Raw genomic sequence first — 26,559 nt, 5'->3', positions numbered from 1 at the left:
TAACATACAGACTGTCACTAACAACAAGAAAGGCACATTAAATTTGAAATATATAAAAAGTGTCAACTATAAGTATCCAAAATGGATCTTAAGTCAATAGTTTACTAGAAAATGACTCTTTTGCAACAGAATTTAAACAGATGAACTAAATATACAAAACATAAATACTTAATATTTGTCTCATACTAATAACATATTTCAGAGTGCTTAAAATGCTGAAAAAATATTGTCATTGCAATATCAGTGGTCACAAAACCAATATTGCAAAAGACAGCTTAGATTCTGTATTCCAGTGGTTTTTAGCTGGTCTGGTTTTGGGACCCTTTAATGACAAGCTGTGACCAAATTCTCAAATTTATTGAATAAAAAGATGGTGCAGTTTGAACTTGAGTTAGTCAACTATAATGTCCATAGTATTCCAACACAGATAAACAAAAAAACAATACAAGTTTAATGATGAACCAAAACAACCAGCAAGTGGCGATGCTAGTGAGGGAAATATCAGATGGACTCTCTGTGTCCCAGATGCCCACTCTTGATTTAGATCATAGTGTCTGAAGTGCTAAAGTACACAGAGAGGTTTGTGATGACAGAACAGAAAAATATGTGTTTATCGCAAATATCCTTATCGCAATTTCAACAACATCACAATGATTTTCTAATGTCGTGCAGCCCCCACTCCGAGTGGCCGAACTTGTTCTTCGCTGTAATATTGCGAGATGACCTGAGAGTGTGAAAGACTGATTTCATTTCACATTCCAGCCACTTTCTCTGCTGACAGAGCCAGTGAAACAAACATTTCATCAGTACAAACCGGCGAGTCTTTACCAGAAATACAAACCCCCCAGGGAGCACATTTTCCCTGTGCCTTTACGAGGACTATCATTCAATCAAATGTCTTTCAGTGGAAGGTCGGCCTTCTTGTCTGGGAGTGTATCAGAAATAACATTACACAGCAGACAGCAGAGCGGTGGAGTCTGATCGGATTTATTATCAATCTGAATGTTACTTCTCACACAAAATATATAGTTTTCACTGAAGCTCTCAGTGTATATTTTTATATAGCACTATTCATAAAGTCATTCATTGTCTATAGAACAAACAATCTGTCATGTTGCACAAAATGTCACAATATACCAGTGATAGAGGGACAAACAAATTTAGCAGCAATCCCAATATAAGTTCTTGTTATATGTACATATATAATCTTATTACTATTGATACAGGATGACAGCATTTCTAAATAGAGGATATAACTGTTTCATTTTCGGTATTTCACATTTAATATTAACCGAGTTGTTTATGGACCAAACAAACAAAAAAAATAATAATATCAAGTCACCGTAGTGAATGAACAGCTGATATGTTGTTATGATCTGTGAGGCTTTTTCAGAGTCAGAGAATCTGTGGCATTTTTCAAAGTACAACACACACACACACACACAAACTTCAACATGTGAACATGTGATGCTGAGTATATATTAGCTGATTCAGATCACAGAGGAGGAGGAGGAACATGAGAGGGTCCAGCACATTACTTCATTTGGAGGAAAGAATCTGTACAACATCATGAGTTTTACAGGCAAGAAGTTTATGTACAGGTTTTTGAGTCTGAGCTGAGAGCTGCAGCTACTTGAATTTGTGGAATTAGCAAAAAAAAAAAAAAAAAAAAGAGAAAAGAACTCACCACCATTTTTGTTATTCTTACACAAAATATTCTCCAATTACAGCCTATCAAATATAATCACTTGTTGTTTTTCTTTGCTATATATCATATTTCAATATCTTATTTTAAATAGGGATGCAGCGATTGCTTTCCAGGTGAGCAGAATTGGTCAATTTATAGCTCAACTGGTGTCAAAAATCCAGTTTTTTGCCCCACTTTGTGATTTAAGTGGCTAATTTGCAATAGCATGTCTCAATGTGGAAAAGTTAAAGTCAGTTATTGGTACTATCCTCGTGTTTGAAAATAAAGTCAGAGAAAACAATAGAAGCTACTAAAAGGAAAGTAGATTTTCAGAGATATGTCTGCTGCTAACTTGAGTTTTCTGTAACAACTAAGCTAAAGTTTTCTATTTTAGCAATAGCTGTCATTTAAACAGTGCAATTAGGGTACAAATTTAAAATAAGACTTAATAGTTTAATTGTTACAATAATAAAGCTACAATTACCAATTCATATAGTTACAATAACATCCAACAATCCGATCCCCAAATTGAGCTAAATTACTTAACAGTAGAAGTGTTTTTCTGTTATCTGTTGCACTTTTACGCTCTGAAGTATGAAAAAAGGAGGGTATATATGTTTAGAAGGTATAATCTGTCATATAAAGGAAATATACAGTACATATTTTTTTCCATTGGGTCTTTTTTCCAGTGTAGGAAAGAGAGAGACTTGTAACTTGGTGCTGTTTGGAAGAAAAAATAAGCAGATGTTTTTAATCAGTCATTTAATTTGTTTCCTTCAAAGAAAAGTCAAAATCAGAACTGGCCGGCCGGAGCTTCACAAAAATCGGAATCGGTGAAGAAGAAAAAAAAAGCAATCGGTGCATCTCTAAATTTAAACTCAGTCATACAAAGTAAACAAATTAACACAATCTGTTGCCTTTTATTTTAGGATTTTACACACAAAAGAGTTGAGACACAAACTGTTAGCTGCAGCTTCAGTGTAGTTTGTTTTCTTAGAGTTTGTATCAGCTTTTAACAGGTGACAGCTCATTTTGTAACATGAATCTGCACTTGAAGCTACATAAACATCTCATCAGTGGCACTGAGGGAGTATGTTCAGGAACAACATCACTGTACAGAGGACCATGGGTTCATATTTGTTTTTTTTTTTCATTTTTGTTTTTTCTTAAAATGCTAAAGTGTAATCTCTTGCACTCTGAAATTAGTGAATATGAATCCAGATGAGCTACCCCGGTACAACATTCAGGATACAGTAATAGCTGAGGGTGAAGAGGCGGTTGAGATAGGAGGGAAGGCAGGGAAAACCGGTGCCTGGCCGAGAAAAAAGAAGACGTGTGATGCCTTTTACTGAGGAAGAGCTTTCAGGATGGCGTTCACCTCCTCGGCCACGGCTGTCAGAGCAAACTCAAACTGCTCCTGAGGAGGAGGAGGAGGAGGAGGAGGAGGAGGAGATGGAGAAGGAAAAGGAAAAAAAAAAAAGAAGACAAAATGTTAGTCTGAGTCCAGTTGTGTCGCATGTCTTGAATGCCATTTGAGAGTGACTGGCAGCTGCCACCTCTTCCTCTCCCTCTATATCGCCTGACCCTGCTTGTGCATGGCCACGGACTTGAGCTAAATCACTTTCTTTCAACCTGAAGCACAGCCGGCATCGATCCAACCAGGTGCGCCTTAAAATGGAGCTTTTGAGTCAAACCATCTCTCAGCTTTTTCAGAGTATGTGCGTGCTTTTGATTGTGAAACCAGCTCACAGTTTTCCCAGAGGAACTGATTGATGTTTGCCCCATGGACCCGGTGCTTTTATATTCCTCTCCTCTCCCCAGGCTGCAGGCCACAGGGTCCTCTTACAGAGAAAGAGTACGTAGGAGTTTGGAGGGAACAGCCTTCAGATGTGTCAACACACAGCCTGCCACGGTCTGGCCTGAGGACAGGCTAAATCAATACAGAGGAGTCACCAGCTTCGCTTTGCACTGGAGATTATCAGGCGTTTTTATTTTTGTGAGCCTAGTGAAGATGTGATGAGGCCAAAAAAATATGTAAGTACATCCATATTTATCTCCACCACAGATATACGTAATAATCTATTCCTACTTCGAGTTTAAAGTTAGAGATGAGTGTTCTCATTTAAACCACAGGGGGGAGATCAATCTCTGCTTGACAGATCAGAAATGGGTGTTACTCAGGAAGAAAAAACGGTCACACGTGTTGTAATTACTGCTGATTGATGTCTGCAAAAGGCAGTAACCAGGAAAAAGGGGGATTTAATGTTTATTGTACAAAAATAAAGTGGAAACATCATTAAAAGGAGGAAAAATGCTTGTACAATTTTTGAAACCTAACTCCGCATTTCATACCTCATTACAGTCTAATTTCAGTGTAGAGCCTGCATGAATCCACAAAGTGGAATCAACAATATTCCAAAGTAATTTCACTTAGACGTGTCAGAAAAGAAAAAGAGAGTGCTTGAAACGCTTTTGTCTGCTGAACAGAGCGCGGCTGTGAGAGGAGCATTAATGAAGCATCGAGGAGCCTGTTAGCAAGCTGTTCCCATAAATATTATCACTCACTGCAGAATGTGGCTCACTTTTATTATTTTTATTAATATTGTCTCAAGCTGAAGGAGAGAAACAAAAGGAAATGGCTTTTATTTGAATTTGAGGATGAGAGGAAATGACTTGTATGTGAGGTGATATAGACCACAGTGACAGAACTAATTGAATTTTTTTATAAATTAATAAAAAGTAAGAAAAAAATGTTGAGCATTTTTACAAACTGCTTAATTGCTTTTATTTAAGGACCTCTCAAAGATGTAAAATAGCTCCAGAATTCTGCTTTTATTTCTTCTCTTTAAATAAAGAATAAATATATAGATTGATGCCGACAGAAGGTATGTTTATAACAGCTGGACATTTTTTTTATTTTACATTTTTTTATCTGCACTCTCAACAAGTGACCACATATTCCAACACCACTACTGTTTTTTTGGTTGTTTTTTTTAAATTAATTTTTAACACATTTCTGAAAACTGTTTTGGTCGTTTTCTCAGACTCCTGTGAGAAAATTAAACTTATTGTCTTCAGTGTTTCTTTAATCCCAAAGCAGTTATGAGTTACCCCATCACTTCCCCTGATCTTACACTCGTGAAGTAGGCAATCATCCCTCTGAATGACTGCGACCCCTTCCCCCACAATCGCCCTCCCCGGATTCCTCCTCCTCCCCCCACTCTTCGAACTCAAAGCCGGGGACCTTACCTTTGTCTGGACCATGCCAGCTCTCTGGTCTCTCAAGTGCTCCAGGGTAGCGGCAATATCAATCTCTTTAGCACCTGCAACAGAGCGAAAATTGGACTGAGTTCAAAGCGACGGAGTAATCCAGCCCACATCTGTCAATCTCTCTTTTTACTGCGCTCCCTTTGGAACAGCGTGCCGATTGAAAATTATTACATTCATCCCTCGAAAGACTTGGATGAGGGCCACTGACTGTTTCTTGATAAAATATGCAAAAAATATATTTTCGGGGGGGCAGGTTGGGTGTCTGGGAAACGCACATTCAAAAAGCACCACTACGCCCTGCCTTCTCTGTGTGAATCACATTCAAAAATTGGTTTAGAAGATGACGTCCAACTGGAGAGGGTGCCTGCGTTCATGCATGAATCTGAGAGTCACCAATTAAAATGATTCGCAGCAGCTCCGCAGCCCTCATTTTGATGATTAACCCATGCAACAGTTGCTCCAACTGTAATCAGCTACCTTTGAGCCTGGGATGCCCATCTGGAAAACCTTATACTATAGATTTATGGATTGCGCGCCGGCCGTTTGAAAATAAGACACAAAGATGCAGAAAGTGTGAAGATGTTTGAGTAAGGCAGAGAAAGGAAGCATACAAGAGAGCAAGAGAATGAATGTATGCATGTGTGTGGGTGACTCAATGCATCTGGACTTTGCACTCAAAGGTACTCCAGCGCTTCGACAAGACTTTCATGTCTTAGATGAGCTGGAATCCAAAGTTAAGCTCAGAAAAGGCTTGCTGACCAAAAAAAAAAAAAAAAAAAAAAAAAGAGAGAGTGGAGAGCCTTGGAGAGTGAGATTATGCACATTTCATGCATTTGATTCCAGCTGCAGGAAACAAAAGATTAAAAAGAGAGCGAGGAGCAGCTTTTCATCTCCACGGACTACGGACTACAGAACATTTGTCACTGAACTACTCGAACTCCATCAGGACGGGTCAGTCTTATTACAGACAGGATCTGCGGCCAAGGCAGGCGGCCCTTTCACCCATTCTGATACCCACAAGGAGGAACGCAAAGAGGAGAGGGTAAAGGGCAAAGGTCAGAGGGCAAAGAGCAGTCTGAGCCAGGAACGAACACAGCTCTGGGGCAACAATAGCTGTTTATAACTGAGATATCGCAAAAGAATTTCAGAGAAATCTAAGTGTTTATTCATGCACAATAAAAGTGCTTTTCTCTTGACTTTTGATAAGAAAAAAAATAGACACCTAGAAATAAATCTTTCCCACAGCAGTTAAAGATTTAACTGCAACATTCAAACGGCTCCTGCCTTATGTCTAATGACATAACCAACCCGAATAAGTTGGTTTCTTGATTTTCCACACATTTATCACTTATTTTTGTTTCTTCATAATAGTGTAGAGTTCCTATTCAAGTAAGCTGTGACTAAGTCTGCACTCCAGTGGCCAGTCTAATTCAAAATAGCAGCAAATAAATATAAATTAACCTTGCAAAATTCTAACACCCTAACAGTGTTCACAGTAAAAAGCATATTTATGTAAAACTGGAAAAACATGTCAACACTTTTTTTGTTCAGATATGAAAAAAAATAATATTAGAATCAAATAAGCACAAAGTTCCCATTAAATATTAAATATTGATTTGCACCGCTGGAGCAAATAGCAATTTTTTTAATGTATTTTCTGTTTAAACATTTCATTTCCATGCATGTGCTATCTAAATTCATGTTGCAGCTGCTGATGCAGGTCAATATGGTGTGAAGGTTGCCTAAATAGATAATTATTAATGTGGGTGGAGTTTTTTTTTTTTTTTTTTCATTTCCCTTCCCCTGTTCCTTTTCTTTGTGCTGCCTCTGTCTTCGCTGCCTCTCCAGGCCTCAGAGAAGTCACCCTCTAATGCATCCCCAAGACCCTCTACGGAAAAATGAGAGGCTTTCTCGTTGCCGGGGCAACACTTCAAGCAGAGAAAACGAAAGCGAAGCCATTGATCGTTACCTTTAGCCATCTTATTGAGGACCATGTCAATCAGAATGTAAGTCCCGGTCCTGCCAGCGCCGTCGCTGCAGAGAGTCAGAGACAGACAAACGGAGATCATTAAGGTGGCAGCATGAGATGCTTTAATCTGTGAGTGTTTTCCTTTATTACAAAGCAAATTACCCATTTACATTTGGCATCTGCTGGGAGACTTTCAAGTATATTTAAACACAAATTGGCCCATGCATGCAGATGTGCACGTCTCCTTTTGCATAGAGGAGGACTTTACTCGTGAAACAGAATGCTTTAAAAAGCTAAAAATGAATAATAATCCCTTACATTCTTGTGAAAAAACTCAACCGGATCCTATTTTTTCCCCCAATAAATGTAATTATGTTAAACCCTCGCACACAAGTGCATGTGTGGTCTTGAGAGTGGCTGTTGGAGAGAGAGGGACGGTTTCTAAGGCACGCTGGGGACAAAAGCTTTTAAATGCATGCACCTCAGGAGCAGAGGAGAGGTTGAGAGGCCAGGGGCGGTTTGAGAACCGCTTTTGGAGAGCCTTGCTTTTCCATTACTCCAGAGATAGCCCCATGAAAAGCCTCCCTTTGTGCCCGCCGGCCATTCAGCGGCTCTGCATGTTAATTGCAAACAAGGCGTGGACATCGCTCTAATAAAGGCAAGGCCAATAAAACAGGAGAGCTGCCCGAGCGCCACAGCTTCATTAATCCATCGCTAGATCCTCCATTCCTCAGAGGGAGAGCAGGCTTACTGGCCCCATGCATGACTTAACAGGATGTGAGTATTAAAAGTGGTCCGACAGATACCTGGTGTTTAATACGAACCAATCAAGGCCAGTTAACTAACTCAACCAAATGGGAAATGGAAGAGTCTATCACTCTGTGACTTTGTGCCACATTATTTACATAAGAAACAGTGAGTGGAATAAACAGCAGCTCCAGTGGTTCAGATAGAGAAAATGGACTGAGCAGGTTTAAACAAACAGCCACGACAAACACTCTGTCCCAGTTCAGCAGGGCGAGCCACTTTTACAAAGTTCAAACAGTTATACTTGCCTGCAGTGAACAATTATCGGGCAAGATCGGCCCCGGTAGCACTTGTTAACCTTTCTGCAATAAGAACAAAAGAGAAAACGTGATGTTACTGCAAGCTTGGCGGCGCAATGTCTTCAAATGCAAAGGCTGCAAAGTCAAATTCAGTTCTTTTTTTGGCTGAATAAGAACAGTGAGAATCACAGCAAATGTGACTCATGAGGGACTTCTGCGCTGTCGCGTCTGGGTGAAACTAATGATAATAAAAGCGAGAAATCTGCGAGAGATGCTTCCTCCTGTCAGTCACTCAGTCATTTCAGTTCTAGCGCAGAAAGAGGGAGAAAGCGAGAGAAAGAGAGAGAGAGAGAGAAACCCGTAAATAAATCCGGCGTCATTTCAGTGACAGATCTCCGTGACGTGTGGGTGATGGACGTGATGGTGGCGCGATGTTGTGATTGCAGACCGCCGACGCATTAACCCCGGCCAATTATGAATGTTTTACACCACAGGCGCGGTGAAGGCCAACAAGCCTTTTCACACCCCGCTGTTGCCATGGAAACTGACTACACTGAGAGCTCCTCTTCAGCAGCTCGCCATTTCCCTGCATTTTTCCACCTTTCAGTCAAAAAAAACTTCTAAATATCTCATTAAATCAACACTTTGTATTAGTTAATAATAAAAAAATGCAATAAAACGGTTTTAAAATTGTATATTTTTTTGATTATGTTCATAAATAAATTTAAATAAATCTTTTTTAATAATTATGAGTAGATTTGTCAGTAATGTTGCATTTATGTCTTCTTCCTCTGTATTTTTTGTTCTAAGATTTAGAACTGCATAAAAGCATCTACATGCTTAAATTGTAAAAACCTTTAAAAAATACATGCATTGCAAATAAAATGCAAGGCTTAATTCATAATTTTTTGTTTTACATGAGTGTTTTTTTATTTAAATGTTATTAGAATTAATGTAGAATTTTGCATTATTTAGCATGTTTTGCATTGAGAAAAATGAGTCAAATCAAAGCACGCCCTCAGTCAGACATCATACAGGGATGGTTGGAGTTCCCATGCAGGCCAGAGGAAGGAGCAGTGAAGAGGAGGGGAAGGGGAACAGAGTAGGAGTGAGAGAAAGACGGTGTGTGCCCAGGCCTGGCTGAGGAGACACAGTTTCCAATGATCACTTTTGTGACTATGCAACTGGGCTCATATTACTAGCTGCAACATCACAAAAATGACACTGGCAACCGCAAAATACCAACTTGGCCAAAACCACAAAACCGTGAGTGTTAGAGAGCACGTCGTGTGGATCTGAGACCTCTGAATCGCTTCATCAGATACAAAATAACCTACAGCAGCATTAAGAAATCTAGGCATGACAAACGAATAGCTGAGCGTGAGCTACGCTCAGTTTAGTCTGGAAAAAGTAGCATCAGCTCTGTCAGAAAAGCATAAATCTCTCATCTGCATTAGAAACCAAAAACTTCCATCCACAAATCAGATGCATCTATTCTCATTTGGAGGGCTTTTCCTTTCCCTCCTGGGTTTTCTCAGAGGAGCACTGCTGCTCTTCTGCCAGAACACATTATATGAAGAACAGAGTGCGGTTGTTCAGTCACCCCCCCGCCCCCCCTCCCACCAACCCGACCCCTCTCCTGTGTTTTTGGTGAGACAGCTCTCGTTTAATTGGGTGTTTGAATTAGGTGTTTTATTATTCTTTCTTTCTTTTGTTTCTTCCCAAGCCAAGCCAGGCAGTGCGGGGCTGTTAATTTGCTGCATCACATGTGCTGGAGGGAGGTGAGGGAGATCGGCCCGGGATGAAAGGGATGGGTACAGAAACGGGGGTCCTTATTAGAACAACCATTCACCAAAAGGCAGAGAGAGGGGGTAAAAAAAGGGAGAAGGACCAGAGAGGCACTGACAGGATGCAGAATATAAGGGGAGGTGATTAAGAACAAGCGTGGACTAAAAGGTCAGTTGTAAAGATGTCTGAAAGGACCTGTCCCTCTGAGGGTCTCTTCTCTACCTGCGGAAGTCTAACAGGGTCCTGGCTGAGCTGGGGATCCCACGGTCCATCCAGGACAGGAAGTGGAACTGGGTGACGGTGCGAGTCTCGTTGGTCTGCAGGTTTTTCAAGTAGAAACTACGCACCAGGAAGTCCTCACACCAGATGTGCTCGGACACCAAATTGACCTAAATGTGAACAAAGCACATGCAAAGGACTCTTCAGCATTTCCATTACGTTGGTTAAATAGTTGGCTCACCAAAAGTAGAAAAGAGTAAGATCTTTCTGATATATTCTTGGGGATTTCTGGCCAGCCTGCATCACAAATCAGTTTCCGGGAATTCTATTTGTATTTGTTGACAAAAGTTTGGAAGAATTTATGCATAATTATAACGAGACGTCCTGCTGTTCTGTAACAGTTTGTGTGCTTTCTTTTCCTAAATTAGTCATTTTGTGACCAAATGAGACGTAACAAAGTCAGAAACTAAAGAATGTGATAATAATTTATTCCCTAGAATGTGCATAGGCTTCAGCGTTGAACTGATTATAAACATTCTTATGTTTTTTTTCCTCCTCTTGTTTATTATTTAAAATGAAAATATACCCTTTCATACAATGCTTTTCAAAGAACATTAGCAATACTTTGTTTCAAATTGACTTTTTTTTTAGAAACTTGGTTTTGAACATTTTCCATTCATGTATTTTTTTTTGGCTTTTCCTTATTGTTTTTGATCAGTGATGATTTTTTTTTAAAGATTACATTTGAGGAGCTTAGAAGCAAAATTTCTTTGTGAAAAGGAGCCTCATAGAGACTTTTTCTCAGAAAATAGTTCAATTGAAAGATGTTCACAATTACCCTTTTTTTGTCCCCAGCACCAAACAAGTTCTGTTCTGGTAAGAGGCTACAAAAAGGAAATGGTATTTTGTATGGAGAAATGTCTTCTGAAGGTTTTCAGTATGGTATTATCTCTCTTGGCTGCAATTGTAAGAGACTAGTTGGAGACTCAAAATTGTGAGAAAATAGGCTAATTTTCAGTCGCAGTCTCACTGAATCCTAAGTGTTTGTGACCAAGAGACCAGCGAGCCATGTGGCCAGTTTTTAAAAATCAGTTAAAAATGATCTACTTTGTTGTGGCTAAATTGTTCAATTTTCTCTTTTTCATAATATGAGCTCCAACAAACTTAGTTTTATCCATTGCTTTAAGCAGATTTCCACTAACCTCAACACTTAAAGTTTAATTTGCATCACAAGAAGTAATCTAATTTTGAGGGTCTTTATTTTTTCCGGATAGACTGATTCTTTAACGTTTCATGCATACCTCATAGACATGGTAGACATCTGATCCTTCATCGGGCCAGTAGTGGTGGCACTGCTTCACTCCGTTTTCTGACAGTGGTGTCAGCATGACGATGACAACGCAGCCACTCTCCCATACCATCTACACATAAAAAAAACCACACACATTCATGTAACACATCAGGAGACAACAAACTCCCTCATATGCATCCATATGAAATTCAAGTAGTACTAATATGTAGCTGAACTGAGCGGCCGGCATTTCAAACTCAAGTCGTGTATTGGAGTGAAATTGATTTCTTGATCTTCGTGCAGGAAGTATGAATAAATGTCACCTCTCTGTGCGTGACAAATGATAAATGCTGGGCGGAGCAGCAGGAGGGCACCTCTTTTCGCCCTCTCTCAGTCGTCTGAGCGAGATCACAACATCTTCTGCACTGCTGCTCCATTTCATCTTATCACAATCTAATGTGTCCTTGGAAAGAAATAGAGGCCCACTGGCAGCCATTAGGAAAATGAGGAGGAAACGCAGCTTTTATGATTGCTATAAAAACACAATGGCCTTGACTATACACTAATCACAAGCTTCTGTGATCCAGCCCAGTGGACACATTACACGCCAACTGTGCCAACTGTGCCAACTGTGCCAGGATGTGATGAGATTAGGCAAGGTGATAATGTGAAGGAATATTATCCATTTAGTCTTGTATAATTTTGCTAATATTTGTAGGTAGTGGGGTAAAAGTGGATTCCTATGTTTCATCCTCACCAAACACAACCATCTTTTTTTTTTTTTTCCCAAAATGTGATTAACTGTTTTCCAAACGCCAAAGACCATCCATAAACTCCTAAAACTTTTGACTTTTGCTTCATAAACTCACACAGATTGGTGCTTAATTCGAAGAAGAAGCAAAGCCCAGCAGAGCTAAGGTAATAGAGGGGAGATGGACAGATGGATGGATGGATGAAGGAGTAACGTAAAGGATGAAGGGATGGAGGAAGAGGAGCAGAGGATTAGAGCCAAGCCGCCTTTCAGAGCAGTGCCTGGGGCTGGAGTGGATTAGGTAGGAGAGAGCAAAAAGATTTGCCTCTTGCACGCTCCATTTGCATGAGAGTGCCAGTGTTTCCCCTGTTTGTTTACTTTTAATGGGGTAAGGAGTATTTTTTTTTTCTTCTGCCACAATCCAAGGTTGACCATACTGAATAATGAATAGCTACTACCAATTTCCAACCAAAGTGATTTCCAGAATGTCAGTCAAGCTCTGATTTTGTGCTCAATTTGGAGAGATTCAGAGTTGAGTTTGTGACTAAAAAGCTAAGGATGGTTTTGATATTTTGACATGGGTTTTTGTGAAAAGGTTCTGAACAAGCAAAGCAGGCTGAGGGGGGTACTGTGTGGGTGAGGACAGGCAACAAAACAACATGCATGGCCTAGAATTCAGTTTTGTGAGACGTGCACACAAAAGTAGGCCATGATTTTCCAAAATTGTCTGCATGAAATGCAGCTTCATGGCTCACTGGTTGTAAACACTCAGAACTCAGTGAGACCTCACCTAGAAATGTCTCACAATTTGGAGTTGCCAAGTAGTGTCCAACAGTGAGATGCTACCTTTGGCTATTGTGGATAGCTTTTTGAACAACCTCAGACTGGAGAAAAAAAAACTGAACTGTCTGAACTGACGAGCTAATGGGTAGTCTGAGCAGGGCTAACTTTAAAGAAACAGCTCTTAAATGAACTGCTGTAAAAGATTGTTGTTTTAAGAGGGCAGAAATCCACTTTGGTCCCTGTTCTGAGTTGTTAACACGTCAGTCTGGTCAGATTTAATTTTTTTTTCTCCAAGATGATGCTGTTCAAAGAGCTATCTACGACAGGTAAGACATTTATTGCTTATAACCATTCCACAGTGCCTGATTAAAAAACATCTGAACTATGGCTTTAAGATTATGAAAATGTATTTATTTACCCAACAGGGAAAAAGGATCACAAACAGCAATCTCTTTTACTTCAGTTTTAAGTTGAAGTGAGCTTTTCTTTCCCTGAGAGCCCATTTGTATTGAAACTACATTTCTCTTGGGGTTTGTGACAAAACTTGACCACGTTGTTCTCTTCAAGTCACCAGCTTTCAAACTCAATCTCAGCACTATCGTAATGGCTCAAAATGAGCTCAGTCCATGATGCAGAGTACAAAGGGGAGAACCAGCTGGTCTGCCACAATTTATGCCTCACACTTCTGCACCCTGGTTACGGCTATCTGGAGTTACTTCACCATATGGAGGTGACGGACCCACTAATTACTACAGTGCTGTCCTATTAGCACAGAGGAATGCTATTTGGCAAACATGCACCATTTAAGGCACACTTCCACACAAGTTGACATGTTTTACAATAGCCTGTAGACGCTAATTAATGGCATGTTGCTTTGACATTTATGGACAAGGGAAAGAATGCAAATGGCTTTGAGAGAAGAAAATGCAAGTACGAGCAAACAGAAGCCTTATTTTAAATAGAATTAGTCGTCTCTGGGGTGTAGACTTCTGTATGAAACGAAAAGCTGGAATTCTGTTGTGCATTTACAACAAGTGTCACTGTTTAAATACTGAGAACCACAGCAGCACGTTTTCCAACATCTGTATTAGTTGCACTATTTTTGAGTTGAGCTATAAGAACATAATTTTGTCATTACATAAATTTATGCTTTCCATATCTTTGCCTCAAAGAGAGATTTTTACAACCACAGCTCCCATAATTCTTTAGTAAACAGGGGGTTCCTAAATAGATTTGTGATTTAAGCTGGTTTTGTAGCTTAATTTGTTCACAGTTTGTTAAAATGGTACTGTCAAAACACACCAAATTAGCTATTAATAGTTTATGCTTACTGAATATTCTTAAAAATCAGTTATCACTTTGATACTGCAGAGAATCAGAGATAAGGATATCCTCTGTAAAGTGTGAGACTCGTAACTTCTGCTACATCACTTCGCCGATCCTCCTTAATCTGCAAACTCCTTTCTAGCACTGAGAATCAAACAACCCAGAGTGTAGTTCTTTTGCAGTTCTTCAAAGCTTTTTCTCTTTTTTTGTTCTTTTCTTCTTTTTTTAGTGCAGACACAAAAAGATGAAAAGTGGGCAGCGGGTGAGCAGATCAGTCCTACCTGCCAGAAGTCTGCCACAGTGGAAGCAAGTGGACCCTGAGAGGCGATGTAGGTCGGATTGCGAGGGTCGTGGTCCATCTGGGAAAACAGGAGAGTGAGACGTGTTATAATCAAAGATCAGGTTTTACAGAAACCAAGGAGAGCAAGATGTATAAATGTAAAGTTCTAAAAGTATTTTGAAGTAATAGTAACTATTGTCAGTGATTCTGTTGGCTTTTTAGACAATATAATACCAAAGAGAAGTGTATTTCTGCAGGAATTCACAGAAGCACAGAGATTAATTGAATAGTTTTACAGGAAAAATAAGTATAAGTTATATAAAGATGTAGCTGACCTATATCCACTCACTGCCACTCACTTGATTTAAAAATATATATTTCTAAAAGTCACTTGAGGGCAAAGACAACTTCCATAAAGACCAAAGTAAAGAGTTACAGCATTACACTTTCTGGCATTTTAAATATGTATTAACTATTTTTTTTTATCCTGAAGCACAATTTCATATTGACATTTTCCTTAAAGATCTGAATTTTATGTCTCCTTGTGTGTTTCTTAACCTCATCTCCCTTTCACATGGACGTTGAAAGTTAAATAATTATAAAGTGTCTTACATGGCTTTAATTTTACCATAATACTTTTCTTTCTTCATGTTTAATATCTGGAACAACTGGAACTAATTTTTAATGCTTTCAAAACTGATTAAACTAATAAGTAAAAATATTCTAATTGGATTTAGCAAAAACTGACATCTGTTTTTTTTTCACTCAAGTTGATAAAACATATTATTTACATCATAATCAAGCATTGGGGTAATTGCAAGTAAACCTCAGCAGAAACGGAGTTGCATTCATTTTTAAAAGAAACTAATATAATATAGTGTACAGCTTTTGTTCTGTCCATTGAATTAGTCATTTGTCTTGGGGCATGTGATAAAATGGGGGTGGAAGTAAAACATAAGAGGATAAAAATGTTTTGAGGAATTTAAAAAAATGACACAAAAAAAGGGAAATATTTTGCTTCTTAGTCCTCAATAAACCATATCAGTGTTGTTCAATTTCTTTCCTTCATCCTTCCTGGTTGAAATTCCTTACATGGATTAGACAAAGAAGAAAAAAAAAAAGAAAAAGAAAAATCTTCCCTGCAGAAGTAAAAGGGTGATGCCGAATGCTAGCCAGTCCTTTTAGCCAATCTCAAGGACGCAGACATGCTGAAGCTGTGTGCTCACATCCCGACATGAATACTAAAGTGGAAACATGAAAGAGTAGTCCTGCATTTCAGCTGTCCTCCCCTCGCCATTGTGAGGGAGACGATAGACTACAACAAAAGAAAAATGCAAAGAAGTGCTCTTTGGCTTCAAGTAAAATAGCTGGTACTGAAATAGCTCAGAGAAATGGAGAAACGTCTCAACTTTTAGAGCCACTGTCTTCATCCTGTGCTTTTATGAGATTGGACATTAAATGGCTGCTGAGCTTATCAAAGACAGTCCATGAAAAAAGTTATCATGGAAGAACCACACAACATTTGTAAGAAAAAAAAGGACCAATATTTGTGTTACAGCATATTCCTCCAAAGTGCTCCTAATAATGCTGTACATCTGGGAGTGGACAAACATTATAATCCAGGTTTCTCACAGCATGGACGCCCCCCACATCTCTGTCCATCTGTAAGGAGCGAAGATCACACCCTTCGCTTCACCTCTCTGACCTCAGGTTCCCAGAAAAAAAAAGTGGCAGATTATTAACCCGTAAGGCTGTGGCCCACGAAGCTAATGAGGAGGAAGAAGCCACACTGACAGGTCTAGTTGTCACAGGTTTGCTCTGCTCAGGCAGGGGGGCTCTTTGGTGGCGTAACTATTGCCCGTTTATTTTCACACCGCTGCATCGGCCATGATTTCACCCACCTTGAACATCTGCTGGAACTTCTCCTTCTCTCAACCACACCTAAACACTAACTTTTACCTACGTCGGAACCAATTATTGGTCATTTTTTCTTTATATCGATCAACTCCAGACCTCTATGAATGTGACTTTTCGTAAAGAGGAGGAATAAATACAGCATCTGCGGGTCTCTATTGTTTGTTTCTGAAGAGTAATGGCCTTTTAGAGCAGCTGCGTGTGCCCGCCACCCCCTCCCCTCATCTGTCTCCTCAGAAATTTTGGCACTGGATTTGAAATGCATAGCTTCCTGCTCTCTTTGATGGAATCCCTTCTCAGCAGCCTCAGGGGAAATCATGACTGACAATGTTTTGGTGAAAAAGAAAGGAAAAAAAAAACACACACATAAATATAACCTTCTCTAGCACTGAGCTCCTTCTGTATTTGCAGTGAGTGTATTTGATCAGTCAAAAATATGTAGATTTTTAACTTATTTTGGTGGGGATTGATGGAAATTAAGGATTTGCATCGAACAGCACCAATGAAATTCAACCAGAATTAAAAATAAATAAACCAATAAATACATGGAATTTGGAGGAATGGCAAGTCATATTCAACAACAGGTGCTGCAGTCACAATAAGCTTCAGAAATGATTGATATCAAACAAAAGGAAAAGGCATAATTAACGATACTCACAATCGGACTTGCATTGATGTAATCCGAGTTGCCATGGTTATTCTCTGCTTTCAAGGTAATCCGGGAGTGATCATCTGAAATGAAGATGCATAATTCATCTGTTTGTGTTTGAACACTTTTGGCTTCCTGCACAGCAGTGACACAGTTTTGAAGAGCAATGCAGGAATATGAAAGCCAAAGGAAGTGCAGTTTCACTGGACTTTCATCAGACACACAAACACACACACCGTTCTAAACTCCTGAGTGTTCCAAGTAAGACAGTAATAACTATTTTATGTGAAGAAGGTTGAATGTTGTAACCTCTAAAATCTCCTTTTTATTAAACAAATGAATCTGCCTTAAGATGTGTTTCCAATTAACTTGAATCCACTTAAGTGAATTTGTTTGCTTTAAATCAAAATGCTTAAAACTTTTTTTAATCATAAATGAATGGAAAGAAACATGAATTATTATTATTAAAGAGTTCAGGAGGATTGTGGGGGTTTGTGTTGAATCTGACTGACAGTACTCATAGACTGTGTTGTGTTTATAAAAAGTGTCATAGTGATAGCATGTAGATTGGATTTTAGGCTACAATTTTGGTCATAATCTCTTGGCAGTAAAAGGTCAATTACAAGGTAGCCCCACCCTAAAAAGGTATCTTTTTATTGTGTATTTTACATAAAATGGGACCAAATTAACAATGTGATGTGCTGAAGAAAGCTTGAAATTAGTTATCATTTGTGCAGTTATAAATCCAGTGGGAAGCCTTTGATGTCGCCCCCTGCGGGTCATTATGAAAAATGAATGAGATTTAGGGCGCCGCTGCATTGGCTTCACTTTTCTGAACCAGAGGTTCTACCTGTTTTTAATTGTAGCCTATATGTCTGCAGATGCCTTCTGCCTTTAAACAACACAGGTCAACATTTTTAACTTACATGTCATTTGCTAATAGAATTATTTTTGTTTTGCTAATTCTCATTAACTTCAGTTTAGCTTTAGCTGTTTTCTATACGACATGCAGGCAAATTTAGGGTGAACTTTCAGAAAATGTGAAAACATGATTTAGGCAGGTTTTTCAGAGTTGTCAGGCAAAATATGACAGTAAAAAACAAAATCTAGCAAATGGTGGTTTCTAATGTGAAACAAAACATTTAAGAGGAACAAACTAACAAAAACTCGCCAAGTACATCAACAAAACGGAGAGAAATCAGACTTTTTTTTTCCATTTGGGCAAGCCGTATAATATTAGCTAGTGTTGGACATGTTTCTGATACAAACATCGAGTCAATTTTTAGCTAAATCTGTTTTCATTCCAATTTGTTTTCAAAATAAATCCCAAATAATGGATCGAAACTCAAATAGTTGATAGGATTATATTACTGTGCATCTGTAGCAATGTTTTTTTTTTTTATTATTTTCATTTCACTCACAAGTTGTTTGCTTGCCATACTTGTGGCAATGACCAAATGTTGTTAGAAAGCAAGGAACAGCAGCTGCCTCTTGTGGCATCGAAGCAAAGTTTCTTCTGCCACTGGTTTAAAAACAATCTGAAGGACAAAGTGATGGATGACAGGGAGAAGCAGTTTACAACTTGTAAAGGCTACTCCATAATCATATGCAAACAGTGTTTTGTTCTTGTCATAATGAGGAGACATAGCTCCTCTCTGCTAGTTTGTGTGTGCAGCACATTTGTTTTAAAATGTCAGCTTTGCAAAAGATAATAAAGTATGCACTTAAAGGTTATTATGTGTACATAGTGTAAATTTTGAAGGATAAGTCAGTAAAACTGTTTGCAAAGGATCAGATTTGTGTATCAGTATTTAAGTATGACAGCACTTAAATTTCATTTCATTTATTTAAAAAGATAATTTTTTAAAAGTAATTAAATTATTTAGATTGTAACTTTGGATAAACAACACAAAGGCTATATTGATGTTTTAATGTTTGCATATTTGAAATATTCAGTTAGGAGAAGAAAAATATGTTTTAAAGACGTAAATTTAGCTGGAGCTGCTGAAGGGAATTCTCTACTTTCCATTCTGATAAAACCCTCCCAGTAATTTGTTTTTTTGTCAGCATCATTCAGGAGTTGCAAGGAAAAATCTCTCACCACAGCCATAAAAAAAGCTCCTTGGCTAGAAGAGCAACAATAAAAATTAGGTAAATTTGGGCAGCTATTTATTTATTGTGCTGTCCCTTTGGAGGATCTGGTCAAAAATGTGTGAACAAACATGATGGAGCGACGTGACACTGACGAAAACCTTCCCACAGGAAAAGGACAAACAACCATCTGACGGGACTTACATACGACCACGGCGTCTGAGCGGTTCCTCTTGGAGTTCTGCTCGCCATGGCCCACGCTGCAGGTGCTGGGCTCGGCCTGGTAGGAGCACAGCGCCTCCCACTCACGCTCCAGACGGTTCTTGTTCTTCAAGTGGTCCTCCATGTATGACTGGAGGAAAACAGACGGCACCTCAGCCACCATTTTAGGCAACAAACCAGAGCTGAGCAACAGGAAATACAAATCTCTGCCGAACATATTACAGCTGTAAAATAAAATATTTTTCTTGTCAAGAATTTAGACTTAAACAACCAAAATTCTTACAACAAATCATCTTTTTTATACTCGAGGATTCTGGTAATAAATTGTTATCTATAATTATATTTCAACAACAATAAAAAAACAAGTAAATCCTCTTTTTAAAGCCATGATCAGCACTCACAGAGCATTATTATCCCAAGATTCTGTGTGTATTGTAACAACTGGAAGACACTGCCGAGGATCAAGGTGGAGAAAGTGTGCTAATGTTGGTATATTTGTGTGTGTGTGTAGAAGAACACACACACAATTAAGGCTCCTGAAAGGTTTGTCTGCATTGGAAATACTTCAGGGGTGTTTCAATCATGTCCCTCACTGCTTGCACAGCCGCTGATAAGATTGTCTGCATTTAAGCCGTCGCTTGGAGAAGACAAAATTGAATTCGCCAGAGAGACAAAGATGGAAAAAGAAAAGGGGGGAGGGGTGAAGGCCTATTCTGCTAAACCAGGGCAAGTCTTGGGGAGCTTGGAGTTGTAGTCTTTTTTCAGCGAGGCAACGTGGTTTCGTTGCCTCTCCTGTATCATGGCTCCCCTCCCGACGGGGGTGAAATGGTTCAGTCCGCTATTGTGCGAGACAGAAGATTACAGACTCATAAACTGATGTCAGGGATCAGCTGGCTAATACAATGACAGTGATACCCAGATGTGCTGGGGTTTTATCCCGTATTAAAAGCAGTATATAGGTAGGCTGAGCAGAGAGGTGACACTCCATTCTTACGTCTGATTCATTCATTCCTTCCTGTCTGTCAAGAGGGAAATCTTCTGCCGAATGTATACAATTAGGATGATAATCATAAATAGGCTTGTCCAGCCCATAATAGGCAATTACCCTCTGATGGCTCATGATTCAGAATATCTCCTGAAGGATATTAGATGACTTATAAAAACGTTACAAATCCTACATTCAATGGAAATCTAGACTTTTTGTTAGACAGAGAATCAAAAGTGAAGATCGGGTTTTAGAAACAAGTACAGAAGAAAAAAAAAAACAATTTGGGAGATTAACACATTTGAATAAGAAGAAAGTCTGAGATTTAAAGGGATAGTTCAGATTTCTGAAGTGGGATTGTGTGGACAGGTTATAAACAATTAACATCTTAGCTGTTAAAGATAGGTCTTTGAATGACCTTAGTTTGGAGAAACAGACCTTCATTTTTACCAGACTAATGAACTAACAGTTTGTGCTGGGCCAAGATCAAAGTATATATCTTTAGCCATAAAACAACTCCAATCTCCAAAATGTCATATAGTTTCAAGTAAACAATATTTTTAAACATTTACACCTCCATTTATTTAGCATTACACAATTATTCTTGCAGAAATAATACGATATGCCTGCTGTATATGCCCCAGGCTGCACCAAAAATAGTATTCACATAAAATGCAATGAAATTTTGGAGACTGGAGTTCAATTTTTGCTCAAGCTAGCTGTTATCTTGTTAGCCAGGTCAGAATAAAACTCTGTCTGTCCAAACTGAAATTATTCAAAAGGTTTTCTACAACAAGTAGGATATGAAAGATGTGAACTACGGCTTTAATGTGTTCAACATGAGAATGAGATGTCTTCTCTTGTATTTCCATGTTAAAAATTCAGTTCTTTAAAGAAAACATCAGTTCTAATAGTAGATAACATGTATTTTTGCATGTATTGAGTTGTCCATCGTCCACACAAACACACAGCGCTGTCTTTCCAGCAACATGACAGCCTGCCATTATGGCCACTTGACAGAGCCTGTCACCATGATGCTCTCATCACCCCACACAAGTACTCTCCGCACGCCAGCCTGACAGCCTCCCACCTCCCCTACCAATATTACATCTCCATGTACTCGATACATCCACTCTGAATTGCATCCCATTCTATTCAAACGATGCCCTGAATCGATTGCATTCCAAATTCATATTTTTTTTCCGAAAAGCTTAATGCAATGCAGCCAGCAGGCCCCCTTATCGAGCCCTGCCATTTCTAGGGGGAGGCAGTGGACCGTGGCGTATTCCAGAGACAGGGGGTAACGAAGGCTCGGTGAATGGGGGGATTATGTCTGCCAATCAGAGGGCTGGGATGGGAGGCCTCTGTGTCAGGGAAACAATGTCTAATCCTTCCTAAGCAGCCTCCTCGGCAGCAGAAGGGGAGCTGGGTGAAATCAGGATGAAGGCACGACCAGGGGAGGCAGACACAACAGGTAACGCACTGCTGTCAAATTAAAATGCTGGTAGCAGTTTTAACAGGCAGCTTTATGATATGATAAGCAGCTGTGAGACATGGAAAAAGAGGCATTAATATGCAATTGTGTCACAAATAATAGCTGAACGAGAAGAGCACATTGCGTTGCTTTAAATGGGAAAGCAAATTGTCTTTTGCTCACATACTAAATTTAAAACTGCAAGTAAAAGCACTGAGGGTAGAACATTTTATTTTTCCTGCTAAGCAAAAAAATTATCATTAAAAAAAGCAATCGAGAGCAACCTAACTAGTGATTATTTTTAAAAAGAGGTGATTAAGTCAAGGGGAGAACACTTTAACTCCTCACAAACTGAAGGAAAAACAAGGCTCGTGACTATAAAGTGCTGTCCATGGTGCTGAAATGACTTAACGTTGCAGAAATAAGAATACATGCTGCTTCTGTGTTGCATCTGGTAATAATTTTTCTGTATTTTTAACCCCCCAGTCAATAAAAAGTGCAGGTTTTAGCACCACAGAGCAGCTGAAACAGGCAAGAGAAGAAAGATGTAAGACACCAGAGGCGTGTCAAAGCTTTGGAAACACACACAGCAGATGACTCAGCACACAAAGGCGTCCAATTCCAGCTCTGAACTTCGTTATGCAAGACTTTTTTAAATCTTAAGGTTGGCTGGCACAGTGGGACACAACGATTTATCCTGACAACACAAAAGTCTCATAAAGCGTGTGTGTGAGTGTGAGGTGATTGGGTTTAAAAAAGACAAAAAGAAAGACAGAGAAAGGACCCCCAGAAAGAGTGCTTTGGAGAGTTCAGTATTCATGATATGAGCTCCAAAGAGCAAGAGAGCAGAGATGGAGAAATATAGGTCTGAGATCAGTGATAACAAGGCAATCTCACACATGGTTTCACGTGAGATGGTGGCAGAATTTTAAAGCAGAGCCCTTATAGGACATCTCCATGTCAATCAGAGCCTGAAAAAGCAGCAAAGGTCCCAGGGCATTTTACCTCTCTATATTCTAATGTTGCTGTGAAGAAACGAAGGCTAATAATAACAACAGCTCCTAGAAATGATTCACTGCGGCTCTTTTGTTATTTGCGCAGCTAAATGCTTTTCTATTGTCAATGTTTTCAAAAGGGGCTTCACAATCAAGCCTTGACAAGTGCAACAAAACCCATCTATTACCACCAATACAAGGCATTACTCAGATTCACTCTCATTCATTACAGCCTCCCAGTATAAAAGCTAGACATGCTGCAGAGTGATGAATGCTCTCTGCATTAATGGAAACACTGCGAGGCATCTATCCATCTCTTTTATCAAGCTTTTTTTTCTTTCTGTTTTTTAATGCAAGTTGCACAAAATTAAAACAATCCATTGTGTGTTTGTGGAAACGGTGGCAACCAAAAGCTTTTAGACACTTACACACAAACAAATAAACACGTTCTAAAACAAAATAACAGTCAGATAGGTAATTATATTTCACTTTCGTGTGGCTCTCATTACAGAAGACAAAGCAGCAAGAGAAGGAGTGAAAGATGAAAACGACAGAAAGAAAAGAAGCAGGAAGAAGTGACGACGAGAGAAAACGACAGAAAAACTGAGCTGAGATAAAGCAGGAGGGAGAAAACAGCAGGAAGAGTGATGAAAGAGGAAAAGATAACGGGGTTCTTAAGGGAATGAAGTGAGAGTAGGATGAAAGAGAGATGCTACGAAACAGATAGAGACAGAAATAAGGCAGCACAAGCTTATTTAAAAAATGAGGAGCAAAAAATGATTTACTGATGTGCAAAAAACTAAATAGATCATGTGAAGAACATCTGATGTTTTAATTTTTGCATATATTATTTGAACATAATGATTATGTGTATCTAAAGAAAAAATACTTTAAACTCCCAAATTATTTCAGCTTTTTAGCCACAATCTCCATTTTCAGTTCCCACCTTGTTTTTATTGCTGTTACTAGTTTCTACATGTCTGGTGCAGAAAATATTCATTTGTAGACATGATTTTACTAGCATTAAGTCATAATTTGCTCTTTCAACTCCACAATCTGCATTTCTTTTGGAAGTACAAATCTACCACACGGAAAGTTGGGTATCTTTGGTTTGAAAGGTGACCATCTAAAGCTACCATGAACAGCAGGAACTTCTGGTTAACTGCCCAATCCTGGGACACAATGAACTGCTGCATTTGTTTATTTGAGACAATCTGGTGGCAAAATCCACTTTTCCAAATGTGCTTCATGGCACAAATTATTCCTCACATCCCCCGAAGGTCTTACCAGGATCATGTGACCAGTGGAGATGTCCATGTTGGACGGGACGGGCTCCTCGCACCAGGAGGAGGTGCTGCTGCGCGTCGACGGGCTGGCGATGGGGCCATCGCTGAACTGCGATGACACGCTGTTGAGGCGTGAGTGACGCAGGGTCTCCGGGCGCTCGACCCGCTCCGACGTTCTGATTGCCATACGCTGGCGACACAGCTCCTGGGGAAAATCACAAAACGTAAGTCAGGGTGTGCGTGTTTTTTTGTTTTTTTTCACCAACTCAGAGTTCTTATGAATTTCATCTTCTTGTTAAACACAAAACAATTGCTTGTGTATTTTTCATGTTCATCCCTCATTGTAAGAGGTTGAGTACTGAGAATGCACCTTGTAAAATCCTGCGTATCTGCTCACTTGTCTGTAGATTATTGGCTTATCCTCTTGGATTATGGAGCTTATACTAATTACATCAAAAATACATGGTCGAGGAAGCCTACAAGACCTGTAGAATGAATGTTGCTTCCACAGAATGAATTTTTTAAGAATTGTGTTTTTCAGTTGTGAGCAATAAATCAGGGACAAAATCAAAACCGCTTTTCAGTAAATTCCATATAAGCAAAACCTCCGTTATTTATTAAAAATGTATATTTTTGCAAATACATATTAGGAAAAACAAACAAACAAAAAGTAAATGTTTCCACAAAAAATAAGGTAATTTTAAAAATGCACAGGCATGAACTTCTGTTTTAATATTTTAAAATTTTCTTTGGTATAAAAATGACGCCTGTGCTAATAACTCGTGTTTTCTCCCATCATGCCTCAGCGCAGGCTAGGCATTAGCTAATCCAATCGTAGCGTTATAAAAATGGCAGAACAATTTATGAGGAAAAAAAAACCCAAAAGCCTTCTTGTAGCCAAATTTGTACAATCTTCAACATTTTGCCCGAGCCTCTCCACAAGGTGTGGTCAAATTTAATATTTGTATTTTAAACTCTTGATCCAAGTTTTGGTTCTCTCAACAGAATAAATGTTCACACTCAATTCATAGCAGCGAGGACAGAGCAGGCCAGAGAAAAAGCCTCATGAAAGCAAAACCTATCTCATGATGAATCACAGTGATATTTCCCTTTAGAGCACAGACACCCCCCACACATCCTTCCTATCTAAGCCCTGGTCTTGGATCAGCTTTTCCACTATCAGACTTTAATGATTACAGCCATCAAGCGGTGCCCAGGGCCTTGGCCTTGGGGCACGATCTAGGTCCACCTCATAATTCATCCCACCTCTCAGCATCTCTGCAAAGCACCTGAGAAGAAGGCAGGAGGATACAGTTAGTGCCAGGAGAGAGCTGGAGAGGAGCCCAGAGAGGAGCACAGGTTTTTGGATTAGAAATTCACTGTTGCTCCGGTCTTTGAGAGTGATAATCAGAATGAAAAGAGGCCAAGAGGAAGCAAAGTCTATGAAACAAAACAGTTGTACAGCTTCCATAAATAACCTCAAATTTGAAATGAGGCAGTCAAAAGAATTTGGTTTTCAGAGCCAGGAAAGGAGACACAGAGTTTCATATTCATCTTCATTTTTGCGTATTTCTATTAAATGTCATCTCTCATTTTGCTGAAACACCTCTGGCTTCTCAGCGCAGCCCCACTGAAAACCTGATTAAATATTGAAAATGTTAACGAGACATGCAGATAAATGTGTTCGGAGTGGCATGCTGGGCACAGCTGAGCCCCAACCCTGAAAATCAATACGGACCAGGCTGCCCGCTGCCCTGAAGGAACAGAGGGAATAGGTCACGGAGGCAACACGCTTCCGATCCGACACGCAGGTACACACACACACACTCAGTCACTGATCAAAAAAGGTAAGTATTCCATAAGCATGTCTAATGGAACAATAAACTATAAATTCAGCAAAAAAAGTCTTATTAGGATTTATAAAGAAGTTGTACATAAATGCTCTGCACATTCAAAAACACAACAACAATTTATCTAAATAAAAAAAAAATCACTGTGGCTGAGAAACATTCTAACTGCATCAAACACACCCATTTGAACAAACACATCTTATAAACCAATTAGATAATTCACTGCATCTGAACATAGAGCGTGTTCCACCAATGGCAGAGCTCAGGTTGAGTGTCCTGGTCCCTGATTGGCCCACAGCGCAGGGGCTGGTCTAACCTGATAGGCTGCGGTGGCATCAGTGCTGGTGTCAGTCCCCAGGCTGGCCAGCTTCTCCTTCATGCGGAGGTGTGAGCGCTGGCGGACGCAGAAAAAAGTGGCAGACACGGCCAGCACCACCATGATGAAGAGCATGCAGAGGATGGAGAGCAGCAGGAACTGGCCCGACTCCACCCGGGTCTCCTTCACCACTGGGATCTGGGTCAGGCTGCCCCTCTGGAGGACACACATCACACATACAAACACAGAGAGAGCACACTGTCAGAGCAGAGAACATTGCTACTCTGACTTTTTCTATATTAATGTGCCAACTCTGATGTAGTTTTTGCTTGAAATCTTGTGCTGACTTTCTGATGTTAAATAAAGA

At 39.5% G+C, this 26,559-nt stretch overlaps 1 protein-coding gene across 1 annotated transcript in view; it reads right to left on the bottom strand.

Annotated features, from left to right (window-relative positions):
* Positions 1–965: 965 nt before the first annotated feature.
* The window catches only part of ptprn2 (protein tyrosine phosphatase receptor type N2), a 121,401-nt gene continuing 95,807 nt past the window's right edge, over positions 966–26,559 (bottom strand). Inside the window, exons 12-22 of the mRNA XM_017406697.3 lie at positions 26,193–26,408; positions 24,028–24,231; positions 19,269–19,416; positions 16,983–17,056; positions 14,412–14,489; positions 11,281–11,400; positions 9,983–10,149; positions 7,982–8,035; positions 6,927–6,991; positions 4,937–5,010; positions 966–3,104 (exon numbers count right to left, since the gene is read on the bottom strand). Coding sequence (XP_017262186.1) covers positions 3,033–3,104; positions 4,937–5,010; positions 6,927–6,991; positions 7,982–8,035; positions 9,983–10,149; positions 11,281–11,400; positions 14,412–14,489; positions 16,983–17,056; positions 19,269–19,416; positions 24,028–24,231; positions 26,193–26,408 — 1,272 coding nt within the window. The 3' untranslated portion in view covers positions 966–3,032. The remainder of the gene's footprint in view (positions 3,105–4,936; positions 5,011–6,926; positions 6,992–7,981; positions 8,036–9,982; positions 10,150–11,280; positions 11,401–14,411; positions 14,490–16,982; positions 17,057–19,268; positions 19,417–24,027; positions 24,232–26,192; positions 26,409–26,559) is intronic.

Source organism: Kryptolebias marmoratus, linkage group LG21 (assembly GCF_001649575.2).
Source record: "Kryptolebias marmoratus isolate JLee-2015 linkage group LG21, ASM164957v2, whole genome shotgun sequence".
NCBI classification, from domain to species: domain Eukaryota; kingdom Metazoa; phylum Chordata; class Actinopteri; order Cyprinodontiformes; family Rivulidae; genus Kryptolebias; species Kryptolebias marmoratus.
Note: the sequence above shows the minus strand (reverse complement) of the source record. Positions and strands in the feature narration are given on the sequence as shown.